The sequence below is a fragment of the Gadus macrocephalus genome, chromosome 15 (assembly GCF_031168955.1).
Source record: "Gadus macrocephalus chromosome 15, ASM3116895v1".
NCBI lineage: Eukaryota > Metazoa > Chordata > Actinopteri > Gadiformes > Gadidae > Gadus > Gadus macrocephalus.
This window is the reverse complement of record NC_082396.1, coordinates 9,302,567-9,324,702: the sequence shown is the minus strand read 5'-3', so window position 1 is coordinate 9,324,702 and position 22,136 is coordinate 9,302,567. Positions and strand designations below refer to the sequence as shown.

The following is a 22,136-nucleotide window of genomic DNA, read 5'->3' as shown; positions in this document are numbered from 1 at the left end:
TTTTCCCTGGTCTTTATGTAATAATAATCCAATGTTTTTCTAAATAAAAGGCTTTATTTTAACCAGATAAAGTGACCTAAAGGCCTATTTTACTTGATACCGTGTCGTGACCACTGTCGGATGAAGGAGTTGTATAAAGAGTTATAGCCTGGTAGGCCGAAAGGCACTTTAGATTCGAGGGCACAGGCCTCCATCATTATTAGTAGATGCTAAATGCTTGGGTCGTATTATTCCTAATGAGTTTGGTATAATTTCATCACCATTTACAATAACACTTTGGCAACTTATTTTGGAAATCCAATAAGATAAGTGGACATGTATTATTTTAAAATATTATATTTATTGTGAGGGAAAACGAACTACATGTTTGAAGTTAATCATTCCCGATCCTTGAATGCATTTTATTTTGCTGCCGTCTTCATGTTTAAGATAACCTCGTTTAACACATTTTAGTAAATAATGTAGACCAATTTACCTTTTTAGCCTAGTCGAGTAAAAAAGTTTATTCAAACACACAAACACACACATACACAGGCACACCCACACAGACACACTTTAAACTTCCTCTCTCAAAAATGTAGTTAATGTAAATTAAAAATATTACTAATATAATTCATATTAATAATTCTAATAATGTAATATATAATATAACTTGCTAATATTTGTGCTCTTAGGTAAATGTTGTGACTTCTGAGTTTGCACACTTGAAGTTAACGTCAAGGACATTGCTTCGATGTAACTGATTGACAATTTTTTTAGGTGAAAGTGAATAAGTTATATTTAAATTAAACCCAAAGTACGAGGCTTAGGCTACTTGAAATCAAAAATGAGGCAAGCGGACATATGGAACATAGTTGTTTCTTATTTTTTTTCCAGAATACATACAAAAAAATACCATTTCTCTCTCCATGGTATACACCTGAAAAATAATGGCAATTTAAAATTAAGTGGACAGTTTGGAATTTAAGAAACAAACATGCATGTCAATTATTTTCCTCTCATGAGGCATTAAATAAGAACAATACAATCATAGCAATTGCAAATTAACATTGAAATGATGAACCCTACTTTATTAGTACTCTAACATGTGTTTTCACATTATCTATAGAGTTCAATTTAAACATAATGCACTTTTTTCAGTTGCTCAAATATGTTCCATTTGCAGCTATTACTGTCTGCTTTCAAGCCGACATAAATAAATACAGTTGAGTCCACGGATCCCGTCCTTGTGTGGAACGCTGTCATAAACGTCTTTATTTGCATTTTTTTTTTAGAACTATAAACTCTTTTTAAAGTCTCTTCTCTTTCTCTCTCTCTGTCTCTCACTGGTATCCAAGCGCTGATGCTGTTGTCAGTCTCTGGCCGTACAGTGCATAGGGAGAGTAGTAGGGGCCAGTGGCTGCCGGCATGGGGACAGGGCCCCCCGGCTGGGGCAGAGGGCTTTTGGAGTACGGGTGGTAACGACCACTGAGTCCCAACGTGTGATGTGGGCTCCGGAGGGACAGCGTCCCCGGGCTCCCAGGCCCTCCCGACTGGGGCATGTGCATATGGCAAGCCATCGCCGCCGCGGCGGCACTGGCCAAAGACGAAGAGCTGGGGTAGCCAGACATCAACTTCTCGGCTCCCGTGAAAGCCGTGTGTGTCCTCAGGTGGTTCAGGAGCTCCTCTGAGCTGGAGAACCGCTTGTCACAGGGCCCGTTGGCCGACACCCAGTTACAGACGTGGGGGAGAGGGTCGTTGGGCAGCATGAACCCGTACGGGTACAGTGGATGTCCACTGAACGAGGGCGCCGAGGAGTGGACCCCGTGCAGGGGGTGCGTTGGATACATGAGCGGGTAGCCGGACTTCAGGACGTTCGCTGCTGCCGCTGCGGCTGCTGCAGATTCGTGCGTGCAGGACGCACTCGCTGCGCCCGCGAGGTGACTGGCACAATGGTAGCTGAGGCAGTAAGGGTCTCTGCACAGGCTCGCAGACATGATTGACGGGGGAGAGGCCCCGGCCATGGGGCTAGATCCAGCCTTACTGCAGCCCAGTGAGCTGAGCTGCGCGTTCACCAGACTCCCACCGTGCGGGAGGAAGTGCTGCGGATAACCGGCGTACGCGCCCGCCAAACTCCCGTGGTAAGACATACCGGCTGGGGGCAACGGGAAAACAGTCTGTCCCGGCTTGTACGGAGAAACCGGTGCCACGAGTCCCGAGCCGAGAACCGATGCGGAGGACACGGAAGTTACAGAAGATGAGTCCGAGCAAGAGGTCTTGGAGCCGGCCGCGCAGCTGTCCTGGTGCTGGTTCACCTCCACGTTAATTCCACCACAGCTCACGCTTATCCGGCTGTGGCCCGTGGATCCTCGGCCGTCTGTCGAGTCGTTTTTATTGTTACAGTCTGAGTCCTTTTTGTCATCCCGGTCTCCACACTTTCCCTCTGACGGCATGGGAGACGCGGACGTGCTCGAGTTGGGGCTGCCTGTCCTTGGCGTGAACGGCTGGCAGGTGGCGCTCGGCACTCGGAAACCAGACTTGTCTCCGCCGGAGCCGTTCGAGTCCTTCTTATCAGAGGGTTTGGAGTACGGTTTGAAGCTAGATTTGTCATCCACACCGATGTCACTCAGTTTCAAAGGCCCAGATTTAGATTCCTTGTCACTAGATCCATTCGATGTCACAGAGGATAGTTTGGACGAGGGCGGAGGGTCCGGTTTGCCGATCTGAGAGCAGGTCTGCGCCAGCAGCGCCAACGGGCTTTTCTTGGCATCCAGCTGCAACACAAGAGGAGACGGCCGTCGGTCAATAAAGTTAAAAAACGCACAGCGTGGTTTTCTTTAGAAACGCAATGTCTCACTGAAATCAGATTTTCTATACAAATAGCGCGACATGCGACTGGGCGGATTGTGTTGCGTATTTACGCACGAATCCAACAACATGGAAGCTAGGTCTACTTTTAATGTTTGTTTCAAAACAGCCGAAACCCACCGAACGGCATAAAAAAAACCATTGCCGTTATGTTAAACAAATAGGCATGCATTTAACTGATACAATTTGTTTTAAAATGTCACCTTACCTCAATGGGGCTAACCGGAGTGGAAGGCAAAGGCTGCAGATACTCTGGGTGCAGAATGTGTCCAGACCGGGCGGTAAGCATTTTCAAAACCTTGATGGGAAGTCGCCTAGCTTGCCGTGATGGATCAGCCGCTGGTACGGAGTGGAGAAAGGGCTTCTTAATACCCGAAGAGCTACTATTCCGTAAGAGACCGCTCTCCCAGGCTAAAGAAATACGACTATTTTTCAGGGCAGACACTGAAGGCGATGTGATCATGTCCCAATGCGCGGGGTATTAAACGGCAATTCTTTCATCAGATTCATTAAGAAAGAAATTAAAAAAAAAAAGGCAATCTCTCCTTTCAGAAAAGGTTGAAAATCGTGAAATGTAATCCGAATAGCGAGGAAGAAAGGCTGTGTAATGGAAGATGCGAGGTTATCGCAGATCCGTGTCTGCGTCTTGCACCATGAGCTTCGCGCTGTGTGTGTCTGTGTGCAGCTCTGCGCGCTATACTCCTCAAGTACGAACTGGTAGAAATGTTCGCTTCAAAAGCAGCTGAATTAGTCCGAGATTAAAGCCTTTGCCGCCTTCCAATCAAATGGGACCCTGAGGTGATTGGAGGGTCAAGGGGATGTGACGTTCTCGTCTTTGTAAACTCCTCTATTTTGACAACTCGGGGGAGGAGATAGTGGTTTATATAGTGGTTGGTGTGAACGCATGCGCTATTTTTTGGAATTGTGTAAAGCGCATTCAGACCGGTCAGCGTAAATGCAGAAGATAATCGGTATAGCCTACGTCTTAGGGAAGTTTACCTCAAATGTACGACAAAGATAATTTAATAATTGTGTTGACGATGTAGGCCTATATTATAATCGTCAAAGTAAACCAAGTGAAATGATTCGATGTATGTATTCCTTCATTTTTTTGGAACTCGTTAGCGTTTCCGTTCGTCTAGAATGCAACTAGATGATATTCTGCGAGCAAATTAAAAGCAAAGTTTTACGCACGTATACGGAAACATCTTTTTTTCTTCTCCCGTCTCCGGCAAACATAAAACCAACCACTTCAGCTTGAATTCCCAAAACAGACAAGCGTTGACAGGAACGGACCAATGCAGTGATGGAGGGATGTGAATGTCACATGTTTTCAGTATAATATACACCGCCCTTCTATTTCTATCTCCACCCCTCCGTCAACTGTCAATTCTGCTCCACCGCAATCAATCAGTTATTTGTCAGACGCTGTCAATCCAGGCGTGATTTATGTCAGCTATTGTAGCTGATTACATGCCAGTTTGACTTGAGGGGGGAAAAGGACAAATGGAGGAAAGAGGCATTCTAAAAGAGATACTTAATTTGAGAGAAATAAATCATACTCGACTTAGATTTAATTTGCAAACTTAGTGACAAGGGGGTAAACTGCGCCGCGAAATGCCATCCTCCCCCTGCAACGTGTGTGGTGTTTTAATAATATGTGCGTAATGGAGCGAATAGCGGAAAGACTGGAAACCAGCGACGCTATTTAAGGACTTTGGAAAATCATTATATTATAGCACCTCTTCACTTTTACTTGACATTGTCGGAACTTTTTCAAACCTTCGTCGAAGGCTTGGATGTCGAGACCAGTCGGATATGGACCACTTATAGCCTGTCCAGTATGAATTTATTTATATAGTGGGATGTAAAGAGTTGCTATTTTAGGTATTTCCGTGCTTTAATCGGCCTTTAAGAAGATATAATTCACGCTACATAATATATAATATTTCAATGCCCCTCCGTAATAAAGGGAAAACCAAAAAACGATCTTATGCATACAAATACACATGCAAAATATTTAAAAAGTACAATTGAAACAATCTTTATAACACACATTTTTTTATTTCAGCGAATAGCATACAACTCAAGAGGTGCAGTCGTTTATTTAAAATAAAAGACACATATGCTACAGCCACACACAAACACACGCACACACACGCACACAAACACACACACACACACACACACGCACACGCACACGCACACACACACACACACACACACACACACACACACACACACACACACACACACACACGCACACACACACACACACACACACACACACACACACACACACACACACACACACACACACACACACACACACACACACACACAGAGCAACATTTGTATAAATTAGTGACACATCACGGTTCCCCCAAAACAAACGCATGTCCGTTTTACTAAGAACCTACTATAACCTATCAACCATCGCATTGTTAGGGCTTGTCATGCCCTGGGCCACATTGTCATTCACAACAAGCACAACAAAAGGGGAAATCCTGATATTTTATAGTGATGTCAGCCCAATTTTATTTACATACAATGAAAATGATTTATTTTCTTTGAGAGGCAGGGAAGCGGGCTGAAAGGAAGAAAAGAAGAGAAATGGGTCTGTCAGTGTGTGGAGAAAAGAAGTTTAAAATGCCTTGAACTATTCACCGCTGCGATGGCTAATCAGTATTGAGGCTACAGGGTGAGCGGGCAGCTTTTCAATGCGTTCCTCCTTTCATCTCAATCGGGACGGAGGCGCTCAATTAAAAGCCTATCAGTTTGTAAGTAAATCAACGCCTATCAAAGTTGTCACATCAAACAAAACGATTATTATTGCAACCCGCCTCCACCATTAATCTCTTTCTGTGGTGATCCGCCTGACAGGGCATCTTCGGAGAGCACGAAAACCTGGAGTGGATAGTCAGAACAACAATAATAACAATAAGGACACTAATACAAATATATTTTAATTGAGAAAAATGTGTCACTGTTAGAGTGAAAGACATTATTTTTTAGCTGATTCAAATATTTAAATAAATGTGCAAAAAAAGCAGTAGTGTAAATAAGCCTATATTATTTAGATTTAAAAGTGACCTAAATATTGTAAGTCAATTAGGTTCATAGCAGTTTTTTGGTCATTAGCAACATAGTCATTAGCAATAAATTCAGATTCTCCTCACTGACTTTTTTGTTTTTTGTTAAATCAATTCAGACTATTTAAACCAATATTTGATAATAGTTGCAATTGTTTTTTGTTTTGACTTTATGTTTAATTCTATTTTTTTTTAATATTCAATTTAGGGAAAATACGCTGTCTTGTTTCCCTAGTGTCTGATACATTGTAAACCTGGGGAGGATTTCACAATATGCAAAGATATGTGATTGATAACAGGCTTGCTGTTTTGTGCAAGGGCTGTCAGTTCATGACACAATGTGTGAGTTATTAGGGCAAAGAAGGGCAACCATAAATTTCCGCTGTCAGGCGAAAACCCTTTTTATTGTCCTCAAGACAAATGGGCTTCCACGCCAGACACCACACATTCGACTTCGGCCATAAATAGGAACACATTTTTGTACTATGGCCCATTATATTAAGGCCCTTATTTACATTTTATGAGCTCTGTCTAAGACCTATTTTAATCCATGCAAACATAGGCCCACTACATTTGGTAGGACCTGTGACCTATAGAACTATTGTTTCAGAGTAAAAGTCTAAACCGTGGCTCAAATGCGTGTTTCATGTAGGCCTATTTAGCGTGAGCCATATCTTCAACCAGGCTGTTTTTGCTCCGTATATGAACTTATTTGTTTCCTCTTCTTTTTTTTTTCAACATAATGTGGAGAATAATTGTCTACTCAAACATTTAAAGCGTAATGCCCCTGTATTTCCCAAAGGTTAACCAAAAGAGGAATACGTACTAGCAAGAGTAGGCATTTAGACTGTATGTCTACACAGTCATGTATAAGACTCCAATAAGGCTCCACACTGTATAATATATAACTTTTAAAAGGCATGCAGTAGGAAAACGGGGTTTGGTAGCCTACGACAGGATCATAGGAGACATTACCTGGAATAATAGACTATATTCGCCGATGTAAAAACGCCACAAACAGCTGTGTAAAAGTAGTCCTCGTTTGTAATACACAAAGATTATTGCAGTCAAACTATCTGGAGAAACATTTTAATATAGTCAAATGTAAAACGGCGGAACTAGCGGAGTAGACGCAATCGCTGGAGCTCTGCTCTGGGGAGCGGGAGAAGGAAGATTTCACAACCCAGGATCTGGACGTACAGTGGGCGGTACCTGTCTTAGTTATTCCTTCTCTCGGATTCGTTTTTAGCGGAAGAGAGGTACCGCCTATGTCCGTTTGGACCCGCGATTGGTGGTTTAACGGAGCAAGGTACCGCCCATGGTACGTTCGGGCCCTGGTACCGCCAGCCACCAAGCGATAGTGGATTTTTTTTTTTCGTTTATGGGCAGGTCCAGATGACGTCGGCGTATGTTTATTCCAGGCAACACAGAAAGAGAAAGGTCGCATGTAGGGGCTAGAGATAGCTTGTTTTCGTTGTTGTTCTTTATAATCAAGGTGTATATAGGCATGTGTATACACATACAATGAACACCATATTATAACTTCATCACATATTAATGAACAACGATAATATGAGGAATAACTGTGCGTGTTTGCGCGCGTGCGAGCGTACGCGTGTGTGTGACGTGTGTGTGTGTGTGTGTGTGTGCGTGTGTGTGTGTGTGTGTGTGTGTGTGTGTGTGTGTGTGTGTGTGTGTGTGTGTGTGTGTGTGTGTGTGTGTGTGTGTGTGCGCGTGTGTGTGTGTGTGTGTGTGTGTGTGTGTGTGTGTTTGTGTGTGTGTGTGGGGATGTGTGTGTGGGGATGTGTGTGTGTGTGTGTGTGTGTGTGTGTGTGTGTGCGTGCGTGTTTGGCGCTTGCCTCCGTGGGTGCGCGTGTGTGTGTGTGTGTGTGTGTGTGTGTGTGTGTGTGTGTGTGTGTGTGTGTGTGTGTGTGTGTGTGTGTGTGTGTGTGTGTGTGTGTGTGTGTATTTATGTTATAATGCTTTATCTTCTGTAGCCTACGAAGTTCTTCTGTACTCAAACAAACTCATATATAGCCTATATATGAGTATATATTCATATTCTTCAAGCTGGCAACAATGCTTTATCTTTACCATATTTGACTAGGTTTTATGAAAGAAATAGTGCTGCTTTCTAATGAGCAGAAGTGCGCCAGCGTGATTCCAGTAATAACATCACGTCCACGTGTTTCCGCAGCGAGAGTCAGCTGATGCGGACAAGCATGCGGAAGAAGAAGATTTGAAAAGTAAAGTTGTAGTGCTTTTACGGATAGTGCTACAAATAACGGTCCGCTTTTTAATCAGTGTCCCTCCCAGCCCCCCAAAGGAATTAAACTATTATTTGGCTTAATTCAACGGATTGTCATAGTCAAGACGTCAAAGTTAAAAGTTATGGACGACGGAGAATCCTTGGTTTCAATGAATGGCACGCATGTAGGTTAATATTTTCTTCTAAGATGGGACTTTGCCTATTGGTGACAGCCTGTGTTGCAATGAATTATTTTAAAGGAACTATAAATCCGGAATATAGTTAAGCATTCTATATCTACACATTTGAATTTGAATGACAGAATTCCATTAGTAGAAAGCAACAGGCTATTCTTTCGCTTTTGGGATCAGGTTAGTTGGCACTAGTAATACACTGATGTACTGCTGCCACTGACTATGAACATTTGATTGTAATAGAGTAACGTTTAATATAGAAATACAATTGACTTCACCTTGTAATGGATTTATCATGGTGACACAGGGTAATGTTATTGTGCTATGTTATGTTTATTTATGACTATTTAGCTTAGTGGTTTTTATCCAAAACTAATTAAAGTCACTTCAGTTATGACTTGAATTTACGAGCAGGTAGGGTTTTGACTTGTTACTTAAGGATGTCAAAACAGGTATGTTACATACAGTGTGTGTGTGTGTGTGTGTGTGTGGGTGGGTGGGTGGGTGTGCTATGCCGGCCAGCACCTATAGCTTGTTCTCTTGAACATTCATCAGTCATTGTATAATATTTCCTCCCAGGTAAGCTTCATTGGAAACGACTGTGAGGACATTCCTGACTTCCTGGGTGACACTTATGGACAGATGGCTAAAAGGCTTGACCTCAGCTTCAATCTGCTCAGGTAAGGCACAACCTCATTAAGCAGATGAATTCAGATGCATCTCGTCATGGAGCAGATGAGGGAATCTGGTTATGGGTTTCTACAATACTATACAAAAATACTATATTCTAAATTTCCAAAGGAAAACATTGATAGCCATTTTGGTGACCGGTCACAAGTGTTGTATCAAAAAACTTAGAGAAGAAGATAACATTCAATGGAAATACTCACAAATTGACGAAACTGTTACTTAAGTATTTCTACCAGCGTTAAAATATCTATGACAGTGGCGGGGGAACAATAAATTAATTGATTAGAAAATATTGGTTTTGAGAGATGACTTTAGCTAGTCAATTGATGCAAGATACAATTATCAGCATCAATAGAACATTATCTCAATCCATAACAATCCATGTTTCCTGTGTGGAGTTGGCAGTTGAAATCTATCATTGCATCATGTCTAATTAAAAAGGCCTGACAGCAACCGTGTGACCCTCTGATGACACCACACCATCATTTGGACATGGTAGCCAATGGTAGTGCAGCCTTAGGCTGATGTCATGCTTGGCCACGGTTTGAAGGCCTAATCAATAAAATGTGATGCAATGGAATGTGATTGGGCCGCCTCACATTAAATATGCCATCCATCAAACAACCTGTTGTCCTTCAGAGAGCTACTCGGGGGCTGGTTTCGTGCAAGGACACCGTTAGAACAAAGGAATTATATTTTGAAGTGGATGTGGGGAGTCCCATGGTTGTACAATGGTGCAATGAAACACGGTCGATGGTGTACGATGGTCGTGCGATGGTTGTACATTTGTCAGACTATAGTCATGCGATGGGGGAAATTATGGTGAAGTTGCTTAAGTTGTATGATGGTTATGCAATGGTCTGGTAAATGTCGCATACGATGGTTGCAGGATGGTCAGCCTATAGTGAGACAATGGTCGCATGAACTTTGTATCATGGTCAAAAGATGGTCAGATGAATGTCAGTGTTTGTTTGATGATTGTTTTCGGTTTCTGAAAGCACACTCCTTTTACCCTCCACAACATAAAACACAACTGTGTTTTTTACGACGTGAAAAGTCAAGACTTGATGAATATTTATCCACTTGTAAAATGACTCAACTCTCACTGGTACTCAATCCACCTTCTGGTCTGCTCCACGCCTCAAACTGTACACCGGGTTTGAAACATGACAGCCCCCACGTGTGTGCCAAGAATAAGGCGGTCATTGTGTGAGACGTGCAAACTGCCCCAGCCCTCCATTAATGAGTGAATGATCACAGGGTGTTTCATATTGTTTCTGTGAAGTGCTATTAAACAGCTCATACCAAGGTGTCATAAACGATATGGTAACACGTTATAAGACTTGGAATTACCGGCCTGACTTCTGTTAAATCGCCTAGTCCGCGTAATTCTTCATAGTGAGCTAGAAAACCGCATTGTTCTCCGGTAATTTGTATCGTATACACATGATTCTGCCTTTTTTGGTTTTTTCGATTTTCTGACTTCCCTAATGCGCCTGGACTGTTTGTGGGTCATGCCAAACGACATAAGCACGGCGCTAAAACATGCCTGGCTGACATTGGATAAATATATATCCCTGTAGCTTGTCATGTTGTAAACCCCCACCGTTATACGAACTGACTGAAACAAGTCTTAATGTGCGTTGGTTTTTGGAAGATCAAGGCCAGTATTATGTTTTTTCTCCCCCCCCCCCCCTCCGCCCCCTTTTCTGAATCCGTCACATTTAGATCTCCATGTTTGAGGATGAAAAATGCATTAGATATTACCAATTCGTCATTAATTTTTAATTTGGTTAAGGGGAATCTTGGGTGTCAAACAGGGTTAGGGAGCTTCAAAGGGGGATATGAGGAGAGGGTAGTGTTGTGATGAGGGAGATGTAGTGCTGGAAGGCCTCGTCCGTTTGGAAAGTGGGGGGGGGATATTGATTGACGCAGACGATGTTGCGTTACATTGAGCATTTCGTCACATGAATTAAACAGTGCGTTTGGATTCTCAGGATTCAGGCTGATTTTCTTTTATATTGAAGGCGATGTTAAGACAATGACCTGGTAAGTCAAAACAAATGTGTAATGAAGGTGCGTTTTAATGCGAGCATCTAATGCTATTGTCGATTTTTTTGTTTGGGAAATCAACCCTTTTTCTTCATGTTTTATTCATTAATCAGTTATTTCATGTTTCATGCTTTCTCCTAACAAATAGCCTCTTGCCTCCGGTGTAAACAAATATTTCTATAGCTACTGTGTGTGTGTGTGTGTGTGTGTGTGTGTGTGTGTGTGTGTGTGTGTGTGTGTGTGTGTGTGTGTGTGTGTGTGTGTGTGTGTGTGTGTGTGTGTGTGTGTGGATGACCATACCTCGTATCTTTCTCTATTATAACTGGGATCTTCAGGACCTCATGACTAACCTCCATTTCTTGGCAGGGCAGAGCAGGGGAATTCAATAAAGCAACGTGCCATGTGATTGGTCGTTCTCAGACAATGAAGTAAAGAAACAAACACTTCTTCTTCCTACACTAAGTTCTGCTTTATGAGTCCCACAGGAATATCCCTAAAAGATAACTTTTACATTCCGGGCCTGTTGGGAGCACAGTTCTGTCGTATTGTCCAGCTGTGCTTTGACTTTGTTGACTGTGTTTTATGAGTGAAGCTCTTAAGATCAACACTTAGTTTGTTATTGCCAGACCAGGTGCTTTATCACAGTGCATTACTGTAGTAGTAGACCTGTGTGGTGCCTTATTTACACTGTGACCTAGTTTCAGTGGCAGCAGGACCAGCCAAGCCATGAGAGTAAAAATCCAAATCTCATAGAAAACATAACAAACTACTTTTCCCATGATCCACTTCTCCCTGTGGAACTTGAGTCAAATTGAGTGGGAGATATCGCCAGATAGCACGCAGCATAATGTGTGTATTTCTGTCAACTCTACTGACAGCGCTCACAGAGGAAGGCTGACAACCAGCCTCGGCGAGAGACGAGGTACTGCGGCATCACCCGTAACTAGGATCCCTGTGTATTTAGTTTGAGTATGTGTGCGTGTGTGTGTGTGTGTGTGTGTGTGTTTGTGTTTGCTTCTGCACAGGGTTTTTTGCGTGTAAATGTGTCATTGTGTGTGTGCATATGGATGTGTCTGCATTTGTGACATTGTAGGCCTGTCTGTCATTTTGTGTGTGTGTGTATGTGTGTGCGTGCGTGTGTGTTTGCGCACATGCACTTCAGTTGGGGAATGAATGTGTGTGTGTCAGTTTTTTTTATGTGTCATTGTCTGTGTGTCTGTCATTGTGTGTGTTTGTCTGTGTGGGAGTGTGCCTGTGTGTCTCCTTATTTGCATGTGTGCGCGTGTGTGCCTGCGTGAGTGAGTGTGTGCGTGAGTGTGTGCATGCGTCCGTGCGTGTCTAAAAGTCTGCGTCTCTCTGAGCGTGAACGCGACTGTGCCTTGCCAGGTATAATGGCAGCATGATGTCGTTGCGGCAGCCTGTCACACCCGCAGCGCTTCCTACCGTCTCCCGCGCACGCCACCACCACGTCGACTCGCCGCATCAACGCCTCGCATCAACGCCTCGCCACAGCGCACGGCTCACCGCCGCGGGAGCTGCCTGTTGTCGCAAGGGGCTAGGGATCTTACTCCGCTGTCCAGTGTGTGTGTGTGTGTGTGTGTGTGTGTGTGTGTGTGTGTGTGTGTGTGTGTGTGTGTGTGTGTGTGTGTGTGTGTGTGTGTGTGTGTGTGTGTGTGTGTGTGTGTGTGTGTGTGTGTGTGTTTCAGGGCCTAGTACGCAGTTACACAATTTTTTCGTTTTTCGCTCTCGAATTGTTTGTCGGATGTGTTTGTCTGATTGAGTTGCGCCCGTCTCTCGTTCTCTTTCTAACCAAACAACACGTATATTATATCAGACACCAAGCATTTGAGGAGCTTTCTGGGGCCTGAGTCATCAACTGCATTGCATGCAATTTGTAAAGGCACACAGAAACTCAGTCTTATGAGAGGGGTTATGACAGTTGGGTAAACAACTGACATGGGAGGGAGCGGAGTAGAATGACTGGTGACATGAGTGGATAGTCTAGTCTGTGACCTACACAATCCACTGCGTGGTAACAAGGTTAGGAGTTCTGGATGTTTTGATTCCAATCTGATCAATAAATTGAAATTACAGTTTAGAGCACGACCGATAAAGGATTTTTAAAGCCGATACGATACACATATTTGGGGATTTAAAAATCGGATATTCCGATATATCGGCCGATAATATCGGCCCGCCGATAAATCGGTCGGGCTCTAATACAGTTGCTACACTGGGATTGGGTACAGGAATGTTAAATAATGTCATCTCCACCTCTCTGATGTTTTGTGTAAGAATATTCAAATGTATACATTGTTTTAAATTAATTTGTGATTCTGATCTTTTTGGATTTATTTATGTTTAACCACAGTTCTTTTTCCCTTTTAGGCTATTATTGACGGAGGCTTTAGGTGGATAAAGTAAATTGATACAAATATTTATTTTAGAAAAGTAAAAATGCACATGACGTGGTCTTTGTCAAATAACCCAACATTTGCCATTATTCTATGGTTTGACATGAACGTTTACTGTGGATTTGCGCCTCAAGCATGCAAGCGATGATCACAGAAACATACACACATTTACTGATATCATTCATGATATGTATTCATTCAGCATATTGATTGAGATTAGACTTTGATACCAGTTGAAAACAGGCCTCCTTTGTTTTCCTCTTCAAGTCGTGAAAGAGATGCCATACGACTATTGCATTTTAGATGATCCACAAGCTACATGTGTTGGTGTGCGAGTATGTGTGTGTTTGCGTGTGCGCGTGTGTGTGTGTGTGTGGCCCCATGTGTTCCTCCAGACAGGCACACACGGTGATTGCAGGCGTTTTGCATTTTAATGACAAATCAGGTATGCTAACTTGCTTAAAAAAAACGCACACTCGCAAGAAAAAAAAAAAGAATAAACGTGGAAAGTGCTCTCTAAATGTCGCTGCGGCTGTCAACATGAAATGTAAGTAGCCTGATGAAAAGAGAACAAAAAAACGACCAAGTAGGGAGGCCTGGAACAGGGAGGAATGAAATAAAACCCCTGGCTGGCCTGTCAGACGTGTCATTTCATATTCATATCTAAGGCACATTATGGTATTACTCCTCTGCTCCACTCTCACTCAACTGTCTCTCCCCATTCGTCAGCCGGGCCGGGGGGGTGGTGGCGGTGGCGGTGGCGGTGGCGGTGGCATCTCTTGTCTTTCAACTCATTGTGTGTCAACACGACGGGAGAGTGTGGGGGGGATAGGGGGTGTGGGGGGTCGATGGGCGCTGGCTAATTGACAAATAAGTGTCACCGGCGAGGCGAGGTGCTTATTTTTTTCATTTTCTCATCGGCCTATCCCAGCAAGGTAGGCGCTAGGTGTTTTTGTGAGGACGCTCGGGGGGGGGGGGGGGGGTGGGGGTGGGATGGTGGAGGAGTCGGTGACGCGGTAGGGGGTGAATGGCAGTGTGGTGGGGGGGGGGCGGGGAGGGTGTGGTGGGCTGACGCCCCAGTGCCAGGCGTCCTCCGACTTGCTCGGGGAATGAGAAGTGACAACGGGGGGAGAGAGGCTGTCATTGTCTCCTGCCTAGGATTTCAATCTGCGCGAGCCATCGAGACGGCCGCCATGCAGATAGAGTGTCAGTCGGGAGGACAGGATGTGAAAACACTATGGCGATGGCCAGTCCTCAAATCACTTAACGAGTAATAGATAGTGTGTGGGTTTTATTTCTCTCGCTAAGTGTGTGTGTGTGTGTGTGTGTGTGTGTGTGTGTGTGTGTGTGTGTGTGTGTGTGTGTGTGTGTGTGTGTGTGTGTGTGTGTGTGTGTGTGTGTGTGTGTGTGTGTGTGTGTACAGTGAGCGTGTCAGCCGCGCTATGGAAATACATCCCCCATCTGATATATTAGCCTGTTTAGACTTAATACTTTAGGATAACCCGATCTGTATCTCGTAAATTAAGCAGCCGACTGAGCTCCCCGGACTCTTAACAGGTTTCAATTGGGTGGGGGAGACCGAAAGAGAGAGAGACGCACAGAGTTTTGGCAGGAAATAGCCTATTCATATCAGACAACACGCTATTTCATATAAATCCCCAGGAAAGTGGAAATCCCCCCCTTTTTTTTTAATTTACGTTGAAGTGGGTTTTCTGAGGTGATGTAGTGTAGTGGGAGAGTGGTGCAGTGACGCAGAGCGCAGGAAAATTGAGTTACGTGTAATTGATGGGATGTCTTGTTCTCCCATCTATGCAATTTGAGTCGCCCTCAGAAATGTCTTTTTAAGTAATAGCGGAAAACAACGAAATAAGAAAATAATGCCATCAAAAAAAGACGCAGAGGCCGGTTAGGGCAGTAGGGAAGTGGTGAGAAATCAAGTTGTTAAGGTCGGTGCGTTGTTTGGTTTTCGCACAAGGTCTTAATAAGGGAACACGCCTACACTGTGTCTGTTGTATTGAGCCATGTCTGTTTACTATTACCATTTATTCACAAATGTTTGACTTATGGTGAAGGACACAATAGTCACGTGAAATAAATTTGAATGGCAACGTGTTAAAAGAAAAAAAGCGTTTATAAACCGGCCAACATTGTATCTGAGCATATTCCTTGCTTCAGGGCCAGTCATGAACTTTTATTCTGGTAAGATGGCCGTCGCGCATTGGATACACACAATGTTTTTCTTCAACTGCCTAGGTTCCGGCCAAACCACAGCAATGTGTGCTTCATCGCATGACATCATTCCCACTCCAGCGAGCGGTCTCTTGGTCTGCTTTGTTTTGTTTGTTTGTCGACCAACACTTGGGATAAATCCCATGTAATACAATGCAGAATGTCCGGGTGGAATCTTTTTGAAGAAAACAAATTAGCTAACCTCAACTTGTATAAAGGAGTTATAAACGAAATTCAGTTAATGCCGATATAAATCAGATCAAAATCTTAATTTGACAACTTGTCCCCACAAGATTCACTGACTATTGTCGAAGCTGATTTGTTGCGGTAATGCCTGTATTCAAGTATTGTTTACAACATTAAGTGTTGAACTTCAATGCGTCTTTTAACTGTACGCTATATATATAAACGTCTGATACCCACACAGACCACTATTTTAGGAACATTCAGACATAAAGGTGTACGTAAACCTCTGCTGCCTTCACAATAAAAGTAAGGTAAAAGTAGGTCAGATTATGGTCACCCTTTTTTTGACTACCTCTTTGAATGACTAAATAGTTAGTTGTACAGGTACACTATTGACATTCGGGGATCTAACCCAGGCTGTTGCTGCTACCCTAAGCACGTAAATTACGATCAGGAACTGCCATTAGATCCCCAGAACCTGTCCCCTAGAACCAGCAGCACCACCTTGCCCCCACCCTCACCCCCTCACATCCCCTATATCTGACCTCGCCGTTCAGGGGTCCAGAATATATATGTATATATATATATATATATATATATATATATATATATACTGGGCACAACTGCCATTTCATTTATGACTCCGTCACACTTTTTATTGTGTATGGAGAGATGGATGGCGTGCGGCTGCCACCGAGAGATTTACAGGCCTGCAGCGTACAGTTGGCGGGCTTTAGAAGGGCCTGGTGACATGTAGCCAGCACTCTCCTGGAAGAGGAGAATAAAAGCTGACACTTTATTGGCTATAAGTGAGAGAGAAAGGGAGGGGGGAGGAGTGGGGGCAAGGACCTGGAAGAGGAGGAAAGAGGAGAAAGAAAGAGGAGAAAGATTCTGTTTCTCCACTTTATATTTGTCGACATGGCCAGATGTCACGGGGACCCGGGCTATGAAGGCAGGATTTATTGGGTATTATTTAGAAAGTTGTCAGTGTGTATTGGATATGCTTATGATTTCAATTATCACCCCGTGAATATAGCTTGATCCCCCCCCCCCCCCTCCTGCGTACTCTGCCCGACCTAATGAGAAGACCTGACATCATCTCCTTCAAAACATTGGAGGCCGCACCTTTTCAATATTTGATCCTTCACGCCAACCTCTGTGTCTAGTTCTCTTTCCTTCGTGGTGTGCTTGGCGCGTGACAAGGTCTGACTCCCTGTGCTTGGCTCGTCCAAGCCAGCGAGTTCAAAGCTGTCCCAGGGATATATTTATATATATATTTTCCATTGACAGAAATCCAATTAGTTTTAGTATACAGTCTGGCGAAAATAAAAGGCTCTCAGAGTCTACAGTATGTTTCCTTAGCGTTTTAGCAGAGTGAAAAGTACAAGTGACAGATCGCTTTGAATTACCTGATGGGGCTAAAGTATTACTTACTTAGTTTGACTTTTTTTATTTTTCGTGTTTTTGGCCCTTCAAACTTTTGCACCGATCTTGATAGGTACATAATGAGTCTTCTGTTAGCATGATAAAGTCACTCAAAATTTAAGATTTTTTCTTGTTTTTGATGCGCTGTGGACCCTTATGCATAATTAAAAACTTTTAGCAAGTACTCTGCAACTAACCCGCACATGCTTCAGAAACAGCTTACAAATATGCATGTTAAAAAGCCACATCTATAATTCATGAGGGATGTTTATGATAAATATGCAGTTTGGTATAGATCAATGTGTAGTCCCGATTTTCACATCAAGATGCTCATCACAAGCGAGATGATTACGACCGACATTAAGTTGTCAATGTGTAAGTTGTCAACTCTCCTATGTTTATGGATGGAGTCAGGGTGCCTTTCGATTATGGAAAACGACATCCCCTTTTACACCTTCTTTACAGCGCTTTTGAAATAAAAGACCACCAGTCATTAAAGCTTCCACCTCACTGCTACTAGTGCTGTAATTTCATATGAGGACAGATTTTTTACTCAGGAAAGGCAGCCTTTTTTCTATTTCTTTTTTTTTTTATAAAATCCATATACATCTGTGGTTTAAGACAAAATCTATTCAGCTCTTTGTCGGTAACTCAAAAAGCATTTATGTTCACTCCATTACGCTCATCCTTTACCCCAGATTGATGATGTAAGGAGCGGAGAAGGGATGGAACATATTAAGAGTATAGAGAAGGGGTAGCATTGCCTCCGCTTCCCATGCAGTGTGTGTGTGTGTGTGTGTGTGTGTGTGTGTGTGTGTGTGTGTGTGTGTGTGGGGGGGGGGGAGGGGGGTGGTGGTGGTGGTGGTTGGGGGAGAAACTTGGAGTTCCTTTTGGAAAGGGAACAAAGCAGTTCCCTTTCTCTATGGTCCGGGCCGTTTGGGTCTCTTCGCGGCTCTGGGTCTCTGGTATCATTTTCTCCTGGAGAGACCCACGGGTGAAAAGTGAAGACAGATACATAGGTGTTTCCATGCCAAGACGTTAGAAGATGTGTTTTGTTTTTTTGTGGCAGTTTATTCGGCATCGTTCAAAATGTAAAAGAGGAGTGATTGGTTTTAGAGGGTTTTAAGGTCGGGATGATGAATGTAGTCACTGGAGGAATAAACATCACCGGTGAAATACAGGTGGATGCAGTTAATGAAGACCGGCCGGCCGCGGAGGCCCGATAATTATAGAAGAAGTACTTTTATGTCGTTCAAAGTCACCCTGTTAACCTTAGCGCTGTGAGTCATGTTAAATGTGGTGTACCACCAGAGCCGTGATAAAGTGCATGTGGACGCTCTCATTTGCTTGTGTTGACGTACGAGGCTCCAGCCCGACCTTTTGCGGGCGATTCCTATTTTATTTATACTCTTTGTTGCCATGCCGATGTAGATGTGCGCTTATGGTATCTGTCGTCGCGGACAGCTGTGGCACATTCTCCGCACAGCTGTAAGCCATTTCCTGTTTTCATTTCAGATCAACTTCAGCGCACATCTTTCACGGCTTGAAAAAAATACAAATCTAACCCTCATTTTGTCCTTTCCCAGCAGCCACCATTCCCACTGCGTCATTGGTCAGCGGGAAAGAGTTACGGACCAAAGCATCCTTTCCTATCCCTATATAATTCCCTCTTCTCTCCCTAATTTCGTAAAAAAAGTTTACCATTTTATTTAATATCATATCAATATTATTTTGTGCAAAGCATGAAGTAATACGTTGAATAAAACACGGAGATGACCCTCAAGCATCAACGGCGAGTTCTGAACGTTTTTTCCTTTGTTTTTCTTTTTCAACATATGAGGAGTTACACATGACATCCATCACCAAAGAAATATGTTCTCAGAGAAAGAGACTGCAAGACATCTGCAGTCTGTTGCCTTATTCCCCCGTTCCCCCGCTCAGGAATACGCTCCGATAAGAAACAGTGACGGCATGTTTTATGTCCGTGTTGCTGACATGTCTGGAAAACTAGTAGCCAAATCCCTTTTACTTTTGCACCATTAGCTGCATACTGCGCATTGCCCGCTCCTATCTATTCTGCCTCGGAGCATATTGCCTGACCATTAGCACAGGGCTGCCTATTACTGCTGTTGTTCCTTTTGTATCGCTTGTAGCTGTACCAGCAAACTAGCAACCGGGGCTGTGTGAGCACACCAAACAGTCCTCTGATCTCGTCTGTCTGTCCAGACGTTTGGAGCTGTTTAAGAGCATGATCTCCCAGTGGCAGTGGTGCGAGCGTTTTTTCTACTTATTTTATTTATTTTTCCTTTGGCACCGGGGGCATCGACAGAGACTTTCTTCACGGACCCCCACCACCACCCGCTCCTCTGTCTAGCGCTGGGGGCCCTGGGGTCCTTCAGACCCTCAGAACACGTCTGCACTCAGAGGCATCAAAACGCCGAGTGGTGGAGGAAGAGGAGGGGATGAAGGAGGAGGAGGAAGAGGAAGAAGAAGAAGGAGAGATAAAGGAAAGGCAAAGGGAAATAGGAACGGAGGAGGAGGGGGGGGAGGGAGGGGAGAAACCTCCCAGGGATGAAGTGTGCGTGTACAGGCAGAGCAGGCAGACAGGCAGGCAGGCCCAACAGGGCCGCCAGACTGGGGATCTGAAGGCCGTTTGAGTGTCAATCAGATAAAAGTCTGGGAGCTGGTGGAATCTCTCTGTGTTGTTCGGCCGGAGAAACACTTATTGACAGGCAGGTGAAGGAGGGGGAGGGACTTTAGAAACTTAAGTGGAATGCTTCGTTTTTGTTGTCGTTTTTTTTTTTTCACGGATACCTTATTGCATTATTTGATTCCACAAAGCCACGATCTTTTAGCCCGTGTTTAGTTCACTACCGTGCAATAATATGTTGGTGCTCCACATATCAGATAAGTTTGATGCCCTGGATGTATATCCTTTTTTGTCATTGTAGCACTAAACAGTTTTGTTTGTGTCATAATTCTCCAATTGCCATGGGGTGTTTGCGGTGTCCTGCAACATTGATCTATTCAACAATATTCTTGTGAAGCTCATACTCACTAGAATTTATGTTTATAGAGGCATAAGGGGTTATCCCTAGTTATTAACCTCTGTTGATTTAGAATGATGTGATTGATAATGGCATAATATTGTTGCTATTATAGCTTCAGCTTATGTTATACTATTCCTTTAGTAGGGATCGACTACTCATTATATTCCCATAACCGTGGCTAAGACTGGACGCCGGGCTCATGGTTATTTATGTTCTTAGCTTCGAGCTATGTTTGCAAGGTGGTGAAGTCGCTACCCCTCCGTTTTGACCTCTCAGTACAGCGTTCTGCATGGCAGGAGCCTCAGACAGCCGCCGACCCCTATATCCAGCAGCCAGACAAGCACCCCCCCCCCCCCCCGCCGCCACACACACACACACACACACACACACACACACACACACACACACACACACACACACACACCCACTGGTAGCTCAGCTTTGATGTTATTTTGCACATATCTCACGGCATGTCTCGATGCTATTCCGCTAAAAGCCTGTCTGCTTTGCAGATTAGGACGTCGCCTCAAACAGACAGTGAAATCGGTGGAAAGAGGTTCCCTTTCACGGTTCCCGTCGCTGCAGACAGACGAACCTCAGTCTCGTGGCCTTCACATGGCCCGACCAGAACCAATATGGCCGCTTTGTTCAGCGGCCGCTTCATATCTCCGTGACCCCCTCGACCCCGCTTCGATTCTGGGGGAGAGGCGCGCCCAACAAAGGGCGGCGTTGTGCTCGCACACACACGCGTGGCGAATAGCGTGTCACGTATAAGTTCACACAGACACGCTGGGAGAGCCCAGTACCGCGTGCTGTCACGGTACACGTGTTCGCCGTGAGCGTCGGAGGGGATGAATGGGCGCGTTATTTGTGAACTCCGTCTGTGACTGTCTTCTTTTACAGCCAGGCGCTGGCTCAATGCTAACTTTGCTTGCTTGTAAAGCACTGCTGCGATGGGGTTAGTTGTCATAGTGGCATCATGGCTGGAAAACACTTTCACAACCTCTTTTCTCTCAATGGCTGGAGACAGTTTCTCTTCGTCAGTTATTTTTATTTATTGTGTTTTTGTGCTCATTACTCCATATTGGCCACAAGACAAGTCACAAACCCTGAGAGTGGATTGCTTTTTTGTGTATTCCGGAGATGCCCTCATCTTCCTTAACTGCTTTGAGAGGTTTCTCACACAATAGAGACCTAACTCTTCTGTTAAGTTCAGTTCAAATGTAATGTTATTTCAACAAACATTAAAAAATTACATTTCATCCTAAGGTTCCTGGAGTTATTGTCATAAATAACATGTGAATCTAAAGACACACACACACACACACACACACACACACACACACACACACACACACACACACACACACACACACACACACACACACACACACACACACACACACACACACACACACACACACACACTACCCAGTATACCTCCACCAGTATACCACCACCAGACACACACACACACACTACCCAGTCTACCTCCACCAGACACACACAGACACACACTACCCAGTATGCCTCCACCAGACGCCCGGTCCTTCACCCACTCCTCTACCACCAGCACCACCCCCCAGCACCACCACCAGCCCCACGGGTTAGCCCATGCTAGGAACACGCGGCCGGGGAGCCCCGTGTACGTGTCCTCCGACGGGAACCCGGCTCCTGTTTTAAATTAATTATTAGTTTGAGCGCGCACC

The 22,136-nt window shown here is 44.2% G+C and overlaps 1 protein-coding gene and 2 long non-coding RNA genes across 6 annotated transcripts in view; 1 reads left to right on the top strand and 2 right to left on the bottom strand.

Moving 5' to 3' along the window:
• Positions 1-842: 842 nt before the first annotated feature.
• On the bottom strand, positions 843-3,665 carry znf503 (zinc finger protein 503). Its single transcript, XM_060073033.1, has 2 exons — positions 3,056-3,665; positions 843-2,753 (listed from the first exon to the last, which is right to left on the bottom strand). Exons 1-2 carry the CDS (start codon positions 3,308-3,310, stop codon positions 1,323-1,325), a joined length of 1,686 nt encoding a protein of 561 aa, XP_059929016.1. The 5' UTR covers positions 3,311-3,665; the 3' UTR covers positions 843-1,322.
• A 1,226-nt stretch (positions 3,666-4,891) lies between these two features.
• LOC132473081 (uncharacterized) lies at positions 4,892-7,096 on the bottom strand. Its single transcript, XR_009529248.1, has 2 exons — positions 6,915-7,096; positions 4,892-5,754 (listed from the first exon to the last, which is right to left on the bottom strand). It is a non-coding gene; the product is annotated as an uncharacterized LOC132473081 (long non-coding RNA).
• Positions 7,097-8,124: 1,028 nt separating this feature from the next.
• LOC132472793 (uncharacterized) overlaps positions 8,125-22,136 on the top strand; it is a 74,939-nt gene continuing 60,927 nt past the window's right edge. The window contains exons 1-3 of one of the 4 annotated variants that reach the window (XR_009529182.1): positions 8,130-8,372; positions 8,961-9,061; positions 18,967-21,861. This is a non-coding gene — a long non-coding RNA (uncharacterized LOC132472793). Of the gene's footprint in view, positions 8,373-8,960; positions 14,092-18,963; positions 21,862-22,136 lie in introns of those variants that run through there. The other 3 variants (XR_009529181.1, XR_009529179.1, XR_009529180.1) reach the window with 3 other exon arrangements.